General features: G+C 39.8%; 2 protein-coding genes across 4 annotated transcripts; one reads left to right on the top strand and one right to left on the bottom strand.

Moving 5' to 3' along the window:
- The first annotated feature begins 1,341 nt into the window (after positions 1-1,341).
- On the top strand, positions 1,342-3,984 carry LOC135495426 (uncharacterized). Its single transcript, XM_064784054.1, has 2 exons — positions 1,342-1,979; positions 2,492-3,984. Exons 1-2 carry the CDS (start codon positions 1,975-1,977, stop codon positions 3,636-3,638), a joined length of 1,152 nt encoding a protein of 383 aa, XP_064640124.1. The 5' UTR covers positions 1,342-1,974; the 3' UTR covers positions 3,639-3,984.
- A 36-nt stretch (positions 3,985-4,020) lies between these two features.
- LOC135495415 (vacuolar fusion protein CCZ1 homolog) lies at positions 4,021-9,627 on the bottom strand. 3 transcript variants are annotated; one of them, XR_010448570.1, is made up of 14 exons: positions 9,559-9,627; positions 9,026-9,111; positions 8,539-8,636; positions 8,113-8,203; positions 7,763-7,885; positions 7,340-7,423; positions 6,842-7,017; positions 6,453-6,602; positions 6,009-6,154; positions 5,706-5,817; positions 5,461-5,613; positions 4,947-5,074; positions 4,511-4,657; positions 4,021-4,472 (listed from the first exon to the last, which is right to left on the bottom strand). XR_010448570.1 is itself a non-coding variant. In XM_064784029.1 (13 exons), the coding sequence occupies exons 2-13, from the start codon at positions 9,104-9,106 to the stop codon at positions 4,602-4,604; spliced, it is 1,398 nt and encodes a 465-aa protein (XP_064640099.1). In that variant the 5' UTR covers positions 9,107-9,111; positions 9,559-9,627; the 3' UTR covers positions 4,021-4,601. The 3 variants fall into 3 exon arrangements, 2 of the variants coding, with proteins under 2 accessions (XP_064640099.1, XP_064640105.1); XM_064784029.1 differs by having other exon boundaries at positions 4,021-4,657; XM_064784035.1 differs by having other exon boundaries at positions 4,021-4,657; positions 9,527-9,614.
- Positions 9,628-9,763: the final 136 nt, after the last annotated feature.

The raw sequence follows: 9,763 nt of genomic DNA on the forward strand, positions 1-9,763 counted from the left end.
AGCAATGGCTTGGCTTCCGTGAGTGATAAGGAGAATTGACCGTGTCCGATTAAAAATCCCTCATTACTGCTCCGCTGAAGTAAATTTCCGAAAATAAACATGACGTTGCATCAGGATAACATATCACCTGCAAACGTGCAAAATTTCGAGACGAAACACGACCCCCAAATGGCACTTTAGCGAGCCGCCTTATAGTATTATGATATAGATGTCAGTTAAGAGACATGCAAGCCATAAGATAGGAAAAACAAACACCAGGAAGAATGCATACAGAGAGCTGTCGTTGACAAGCTAGTTTTATGTTACAATCTTTGTGAGGCTTGCCCTATATTAAAATGTGAATAAAAACATGTGAATAAAGTCGTTTCAATTTGATATGCAAATATGCTTTTTTTATTGAAATGCATTGGACGCAACATGACCTCTAGTATTGCAAAGCATAAACATAAGATATTTCGTTGGCAACCATGATCAAAATGTTTTTGTTGGTCATTCCGATATAGCTAGACCTGGTCATTCCGATATAGCTAGACATATAGGTCCACAAGACCTTCGCTTGCTGGGGATAGGGAGTTGCCATGACCCTTATTGAGAATGCTGCGTAGCAGCGGGTCAGCTGGTCCTGTCATTGCTCCAGGCCACGTTAATTAAAGGCCAAGTTCGTCCGTTATAAATATGAAATATGAAATTGAATTTGAGATTGTCCGATTGTGAAAAACCCATATCGAATATTTAAAACATTTAACAGTATCGCTTGTCGTCTGGCTTCACCACAACCGCCTTGTGATATACCAACTATCAAGTTACACTATGGTCAGACAATGGCTTCTTATGAAAATTGTTAAGGAAAACTTTACTTATTTACATTATTACGACTTCATGTGATTCCGTGACTACATAATGGGCATGTGCACAAAGATAAAATCATTGTGAAATCTTGGATCTCACAGTTCGTGGTGCTTGGAAACAGAACTTAAAGGCAGGTCTGGATGTTCACTGAGTCGAGATAGTCACTAACCTGAACTTAGCTCGGCGGTTCATGACTGGACTTAACTAACACCAAGTTATAACGCCGTGTTGTTGCTCTCTTCTGCACACAAACCGATTGTAGAACGTTCGTGTACATTTTCGGATGAACTTCAGAGACCACTTGACTATCTGTCAGTAACGACCAAAGAAAACTTCGAGCTGTTTGCCCTTTAATACATTTATATATTACTAATAAAATCTAGGGCATGATGTTGTTGTGAATGTGCATGACAAAAACTCAAGCATGAGTGGCATTATCAGACGATATATCGACACACTCATTTGATATCGTTTTAATCGTAGGGCCTACCCGGCCGGTTTATTTTATGCTGGCTATATATAGCCGACGATCAGTCTCAATGACAAAAAAAACGAGGTTTCTCTCAATCCGTCCTTTCATGATATTAACATGCAGGCTGAAAACTGTAGTATGCTGAACATTTGCAATAGATCGGCCGGTTTATGCACGAAATGTCGTATCCTATGGGAACGCCAATGCGTCCACTCACGCGTGAGGCTGTTTCACAAAAAGACTATAGCGTTGAAAAACTGAATATATTAATGGTGGGATTTATACAGAATTAGGACTGGTTTGTGTTGTGCAACCATATGCATAACCTAAAATTCAGACTTGTTCATTCTTGAATTTGAATTATTTATGAGTGTTCGAATGAAATTGAAATGAGTATTCGAAATGAGTATTGACTGAAAAGACCATAAAGTTGTGCAAATCAAAGACAAAGATTCTTTTGGAAATGTTAAGATATTTGTAATCGGATTTGAATAGAACTAATATGAAAGAAGAGAGGGTGATGATAATCGGATTTTCCAAATGACCACTTCTCGAATATCGTCTGTTTAGTGATGCATGGAATGGATTGGAATGGACATGCATTTCATCTGTTTGTCTCTTGGATATCAAACCTGCTGTAGGCCTGTCGCAAAATGAGGTGGGTAGATAGCTTTCGAATCTGTCTTATTTCTTCTCTGATTTATACCGAATTGGAGGTATTGGCTGTTTCACCAAACACTGCGAGAGGAGGAAGCTGAAATGTGTTGGCCAGAACTGATGAGGCGGCAGCCAAAGGATTGCGCGAATGACCTCCACCCGAGCGTTGTTGATAGAGACAACCAATACCTTCGGATCGGTATCTGCCGCGGTCGCCGGGTCAGTGCGGCTAGAAGACTTACAGGCCCTGGACATATCCCCAGCCATCTACCTCAGGATAAGGCTCAACCTCAGGAAACCTGGCTTGTACGATCAGGAATCCTTTTAGCCTATACCTCAGGCACCCGACTTGTACCTCAGCCTCAGGAATGCTGACCTCAGGAATCCTGAGCTGAATTCGTGACTAATGTCCTCTCTCAGCCACCTTATCCATCAATGCTTTCTGCATTTCGATGTCAATCTTTATAAGGCTGCCTTAGGCCTACATGTTATATGCTTATTCTATCATTTCAGGGCTGACCACTTTCCGCGATGTCATCGGTGGCTACTTTGTCAGATGAGATACCCCTTGAATCTGTTTTTTGTGTGTCTTCTCCTGATGACATTTGCCCTCTACAGATACCAATCAGGTCAACGTTGCCGCTACCGCGACAACCAAACATCCCAAGGGAAGTTTCCTCTTCGCAGTATAACTAGTGGATCAGTTAATAAAACTCGCTTAAACAGGACAGTAGATCAGCCGACCGTGGTAGTGTTATCATTATTACATAACTCTGAACCATCTTTAGAGGATTTTAAATTTTTGGTGGAAACCTTAACATATCCTCATGAACTCATTTCTGTTGTTTTTGGGGAGGATGGAAGTAAGGACGGGACTGTTCTGAAAGCTAAGCAGGTGCTGAGTTCTCTTACGTCCGAATTCAGAAGAGTGGATTTCCACCATTTTGATTTGGGAGGACAGTATCCGTGGGATTTACCTATTGGCGGAGACCCCAAGCACAGGGCCTCCGTTCAGAAGGAAAGGAGGCGACATTTGGCTTTGGCGCGGAACATGTTGTTAACAAATGGTCTCGGGGATGAAGACTGGGTGTTATGGATAGATAGTGATATCATAAAGACTCCGCCCGATATCATAGAGCAAATGTTAGCCACCAAAAAGGATATTGTAGCGCCTCGATGCATGTATAAACCAAATAAAGACGAGGAATTGCTGTATGATAGGAACACGTGGCAAGACACCGATGCCTCCCGGAAATATAAAGCTGATCCAGGCATCTTGTTCTTGGAGGGATACAACGGAGAACGCCCACCGAAACTCAACATGGACCAACTGAAAGATCGTGGCGTTGACCTGGTAGAAGTCGATAGTGTCGGTGGGTGTGTCCTGTTGATAAAGGCAATACATCACCAACAGGGTTTGGTGTTCCCACCATATATTTACAAACATTATATAGAGACGGAAGGCTTATCGAAGATAGCACAAGCCATGGGCTTGAAACTATGGGCCATGCCAAGATTAACAGTATATCATTATCATTCAGGCACTGATCCAGCCTTTTATAAAAGAAACGCAGTAAGATCTCAGCAACGATTTGGCATGAATGGCATTGACATGCAAAAGGCAATAAAACTAATATTTTTGCAAAAATCAAGGACATGATTCAATGACTCTGTTGAGATAAAGCGCTCCATGGATCATGCTTTACACTCATCTCAAATTGGTCTTATTAAGACAAAGTCACAACCAGATGCTGGGGGAAGATCACTTTAAGAAGGTTTTAGTAGAGTAATGGAAGTGATAGCTGTACGATATCTGGACAATGGACAAATTAATTTGTGTTGCCAAAGGAGGTGTAGTCTTTTCCCTATTTTAGCAGTTCAGAAGTCCCAACTCCTTGCTGTCTTTTATCCTAGTACAATGTAAAATCCAGATTATTGGGTCAGTTCATGAAGGATTTGTGATAAAACTGTCAATTCACACACATTTCACAGCCCCGGGCGAAATAAAACAACACTTATTTCGTATTCATGGCTTTTATCTACATCTTATTCCAATAATTACAGAGTATTATTTACAAATTCACATGAAGACACATATACCCCTATGTGTAACAGACTTTTAGGTGATGCAGGCTTCAATTTCTCGGCTATTATGAAATATACATCCAGCATTTTACACACAACAGATGTTCATCTTTGGACTGCAATGCAGTAATGAAAGCAGATGGTGGTATCCATCTAAATAACAGCTGCTGTGCTCATATTTTACAGCAACAGACCTTTTTCACGATTGCACAAAATTACCAGGTATAACAAATGTTTTCAAAGTACACTGAAAGGAATTGTCATCAGAAATTCATCATATTTGAAAAAAAATCTTCTCCAAACCAGTAGCAGAAGCTGGTAACACACTTTGAATGAATAACTTCCAAGGAAGAACTCGCCAAGCTACCAAGTTTTTAGGGATTTTCTGTCCACAGTCAATCAGTGTAGATCTCAAGATTGTGACATTGTCTCAAGATTGTGACATTGTCTCAAGATTGTGACATTGTCTTCAGGTTGTGACTTGATGTTACTTAGCTGCTGAATCACAGCTGAAGATGAACAATGGCACAAACGTCCTTCAGTCCAGGAAGAATATATTACTGAAGCTGTTGGCACATAACTTCTTCACTTCCTCTGCAAAGATAGAGAATGTTTTTTTAAAGACAGTATGACCAAATAAACCTCAGAAATTATTTCTGAGAAGAACTGGCTGCAGCCAAATGAAAATTCATTTCTCAATACCCTGGATAAAGAAGATGACCCCATTACATGTTTGGTAAACATTGTCACCAGAATTAAGACAACATTAAGATTTTGCAGTTATCTTGACCTCAGGACACCCCCATTCATTTCAGCATTTGCTAGTCCCAAAGGCCAATTCTTTCCTACATTTGAAAAAGACAAGACTGGAAACCGAACTCACCATTTATTTCTATTAGATTGGCATTCCTCTGATTAATCACGACATAGAACTCCCTTTGGTCTGACTTCTTGCCCACCACCCAGCAGTCGCTACACGTCTTGATGATTGTCTCACCATCCTCGCCTTTCCTGAAGAAGTACATGAACAAATTATTAACTTGAAGAAGCCTTCATAGTCCTTGACAGAATAAGTTAACAACTGTACCCCAAGTACCATCAAAGTATCCCTCACAGTCTGACCGCATTGTCCTCATACCCATGTTGAAAAGTGAAATAGACACAGTTGGCCCGTTTCCCGAGTTTGTTGCAGAGAAGTAAGCCTGGTTAGATTACACGCCCATATCAAGGCCATGAAAACGGAAAACTGACAAGCTTTTTGTACTCTCCCACAATCCAAATACTAGGGCAGAGCATCCTGGAAACCGTCTTGAACACAACATTCGAAGAGCCAATTTTAAACTCGAAACAGCATCAATAACAAAAACTAAATGGTAAAGTAAGTGTATTTTACTTACTTGGTGAGATCAGCATTGATATCGTTCAACAATTTGATTGTATCATTTGGTATTGTGATATTTGCCGACTTCCTTCCCTCGGCATGCACCGTGGTCTTCTGTGCCAGGTTCATGTGATTGAAATAGATGTATTTGTATTGGGTTTCATTCGCACTGCATTGAAACAAGAATGCAAACATTAGAGGCCTGCATGTACTCAGTTTGTTCAAAAATTTGTTTGAACCAATGAAATAACTGAAGCATACCTGGCTTGTCTCTTCGAATACTGCTCACTGATATCAGACGCAAGGCTACTCAGGTTTGGTCCAAGGAAACTATCGATCTTTTTGAAGAAGTCAAACGTCAATTGGAAGGTTGCTGAAACAGAAATGAACTGGTTGACTTCATGGGATTCAATAAAACTTTACTTTAACAATAATCTGATGAAACAACTCCTCCAAGACAGAAAGAGGTATGCAGGACGTAACAGGTTGAAGAGATACATCAGAATAGATGGCCGCCTGAATCACATTTGGATTGCATGTAGGTAGGATTAAGTGGATACTTACAATCCACCAGCAAGCAGACGGTGGCACTGAGCGCTCTATAGACCACCAGGTGGCACTCTTCAATGTCTGCATCTGATTTGATGAACACGCGTGGTACTTTCCCTAAATTGGCAGTGTCCACTAAATTTGGAGGGCCAGTGATAAATCTGGAAAGGAAACATGAAGGGTTACAATGTGCTAAGAAACAAACACTAAGAATGCATATTATGTTGGCTCTACATGTATCTCTTGCTTGTATTCATCATCTCAAGACACAGGGAAAAAGACTGATGTTTGAAATCACACCAGTGACTAGTTTTGATCAAAGTAGGACTACTTCCTGAACTATTTAATAGATAACACTACTCTCGCCGACAGCGTAGGTTTCCCTTACGGCCACCAGCTACTTCATACCTCAAATTCATGAATACATCAACTGGAAGACTTCAGAAACCACAGACTTACTTTCCATAATGTAAACTAACTCCTCCAGCCTGTCGTGACGATACAGGCGGTGTCTGGCTACCTTGGAGTTCTTGCTCCAAATAAGAAGGGAACAGACTGGTGGTGAGGTACCTGTACATGATTCGCATATCTTCTTGCTCCAAACCACTCCTGAATAATAGAAACGAATGTAATCACAACAAAAGGGAGCTATTGAGGCTGGTTGTCTTCACTTTGACTCTGACCCATGACATATGGCAGCAGGGGTGCCAAGGCAACTGGCAACAGAAATGCACCTATGCAGATTCATCTTAAGCTTACCACTACCAGGCGAGCTAGGTTTTTGTACACTATTTAGTTTTGTCCATCCACATTTTCCTTTGTCTTTTTGAGAGTGCCATAACACTTACCACACCAACTGATCACTATAAAGAAATGCTGTGTATTTGACTTGGCTGAAGTTTGCTTCAAGGAGGTTGATAAAGCACTGGATCTGGAGATAGGAGTTCTTGTCTAATGGGAGGAAGTGGATACCATTGAACACATCAAGGATATCACAGCAATTCAGCTTCAGAGTTAACAGATACTGAAACAGAAGAAGACAGCTGAGAATTCTCATCAAGATGTGATCATAACTTTGCGATGGGTTAGTTTTGCTGTCATAGGTGGTTATCTGCTGGGAACTGTTCCATGCATCTTTAAAAAGTACAGGTGAAACAGTTGAAAGCCCAACCCCTTGATGGCATTGAATGCCAGAATAGGATGAGTCTCAGACTTTACTTCAGGCTATGATAAGCAAGCTGATGTGTCATACTGATTGCAGGATAGGCAAGAACAATTCAACTCTGACATAACAACTCACTACTCAACATGGACATGATGAAAACATTAATTGAGACAAAACTTACCCGAGAATAAAAATGATCAAATCTTTGTTTTAGAGTTTGCACTGATCCTTTTTCTAGAATTCCAGTAAATGGTCCCATGAATAGCTGCAAAAAGGGATGAATGAATAGGATAAAACATCTGTTCTGTGTGAAACATAGTGCCAAGTTACTGGTCATGGTCTCAATCTTCAGTAACGATTCAAGAGTGCAGTGTATCTACTCCATTAATGGGCTCATTGACATGAATGGTTAAACCAACATAGACTTGTAATCACTTGAAAATATCAGCTAAAAGTGAAAGAATACCAACCAATTCCCAAATGCAAGAAAATCAACTTTTGTTTTCACAGATTACTTAACATGATTGATCACAGTGAGAGAGCTTTGAAGACTTTGTCCTTCATAGAGAGGTTCTACCCTATATATATAACATAACACACCAACCTTAAACATTTTGTAGGATTGTTCCAGGACAAGATTATAAATGGAATCTTGGATGTCCTCCTCGTGGTAATCCGTATATGTCTGGCCATCTCGTACCTTGGTCGTGAATGGGATACTGACCGTCTGAAACAACACACACCTCACTAATCATACATGTATTTGTACCATTGAAATATGTTCACTGAGGATGCAACATCCCTTACCAAAATCACAGGATGAGAATGCTAAGACCAAGACATCTCAGTCCAATACAACTTGATTAATTTACCATTGATCAGGCAGTATTAAGTAAACCAGTAGAACTGGCTTAAAAGCAACAACACAGTATTTACAGCATCTGTAGCACCTACCATTATCATCCAAAAATCTTTCTCTGGGGAGAAAAATAGCTGTCTTTTTTTCTGAGAATGTATCGAGTGACATGGTTTTTCTGAAAATGTTCTGAAAAAGGATAGCTGATAATTATTCAGTGATTCAGGGCAAACATATATCAATCAAACTACACCAAAGTCACATTCAGCTCCAACTTACAAGATGGTCATTTCAATAAATCAGTTCTGGAGCATGCATAGCAACCTTGTTAACTTGTAAAGCGACAAATTCAAAGGCAGGCTGCTAAAAGATCTGGGCTCATTATGGTACATGCATTCATGAGGAAGTACTGGAAATAAAAACTCTGAATTTGTGACAAAAGAATGTTTTGTTAACACAGATTATGCACGTTCAATGCAAAATGATAATTGAAGGTTACATTGTAGGGAAAGAAAACGACTTACTCCGTAAATTTTACAATAGCTTCACACAAACCGACATCTTTTATTTTGGTGTCAATATCTGTATCAGATGGGTAGTAGTAGAGTATCTTTTTATGTTCCTAGACAAGAAAATCACATTATCAATGGGATGAATTATAACTGGACTGTCAATTCAACTTAATCCAGATTGAAAACAAAAAGAAACGAACATGTTTTATTCCACAGGCAGTTCTAGAGAATACCTCATACACTGCAAACAATCCCACAGTAATGAACATAATAAATCACCACCTTTGACATCAAGGCAGTGAAGATTGAAACTCACAGCATAGAAATGCTGCATAGAGAGAGCCAAGACTGCCTGGCCAACATTTGTTTCATTACATCAATTTATACAAATTAGGCTTCATCGATGAGTAAAATATCTCAACGGGATTTCACTTTTGGAGTAGTTTCCAAATTCTTCATGAAATTCATCGACCTTGCAATACCATCATCATCTACGTACCTCCCCTTCCTTTGGTCCATATTCAGCATTGTAGATAAAGAAATTTACCAAATTAGCCACACACTTTGTTGTGGAGGACATCCTTGCTGTAAAAAAGAAAAGGTACATTAGACTAGCAGCTGTATTGAAGGGTGAGCCCACTGACGACAAGTCTCAACACTGTCACAAGTGACGAAGTGTAATCAGTGACAGAGCCAGAGCTCCTCCTCGGCCAGCTCCAGGTGTGCCTACTACTAGACTTACCGCAGTCAGACTATAGGCACTGCTCAGAAAAGGGGCGAATCGGTATGAATTGAGTCCCAGTCAAGGGAACACAAGTGAAAGACAGCTAAGCTGCACATCAAACTTTTCGTCCGACATATGAAACCACAAAATTTTCACCAAGCTGGTATCTATTTTCGGACAAATGTAAATTTACAAGTCATCTTAATAGAAATAGTAGTAAAACTACATATATTCTTCAAGCATGTGTAGAACAGAATATAATTATGTGGCATATACCAGAAACTGGCAATAATTTCTTTCGCAATTACCAAAACTGTATGAAATTTGCAACAATTTTTTTCACCCCATGGGCGCAGACATTTTCATTCCCACAATGCAACAAAATAGTAGCCACGACGCGAATATTAATTAATTTTTATTCCAGAAAAAATCTAATTGTACTGAATATGAATTATTCATAGTCACTGAATAGCTTTCATTTAAATAACAACATACCTATGAAATGTTTTCCAT

This window comes from Lineus longissimus, chromosome 1 (assembly GCF_910592395.1).
Source record: "Lineus longissimus chromosome 1, tnLinLong1.2, whole genome shotgun sequence".
NCBI classification, from domain to species: Eukaryota; Metazoa; Nemertea; class Pilidiophora; order Heteronemertea; family Lineidae; genus Lineus; species Lineus longissimus.

What these genes read in the sequence shown, in the direction of transcription:
- LOC135495415 (XM_064784029.1), bottom strand. Translation starts at nt 9,106, where the DNA reads ATGTCCTCCACAACAAAGTGTGTGGCTAATTTGGTAAATTTCTTTATC. An exon ending in TATAGTGATCAGTTGGTGTG is followed by an intron (nt 6,603 to 6,841) that starts GTAAGTGTTATG and finishes TCTATTATTCAG; the next exon opens with GAGTGGTTTGGAGCAAGAAG. An exon ending in CAATCTAATAGAAATAAATG is followed by an intron (nt 4,658 to 4,946) that starts GTGAGTTCGGTT and finishes CTATCTTTGCAG; the next exon opens with AGGAAGTGAAGAAGTTATGT.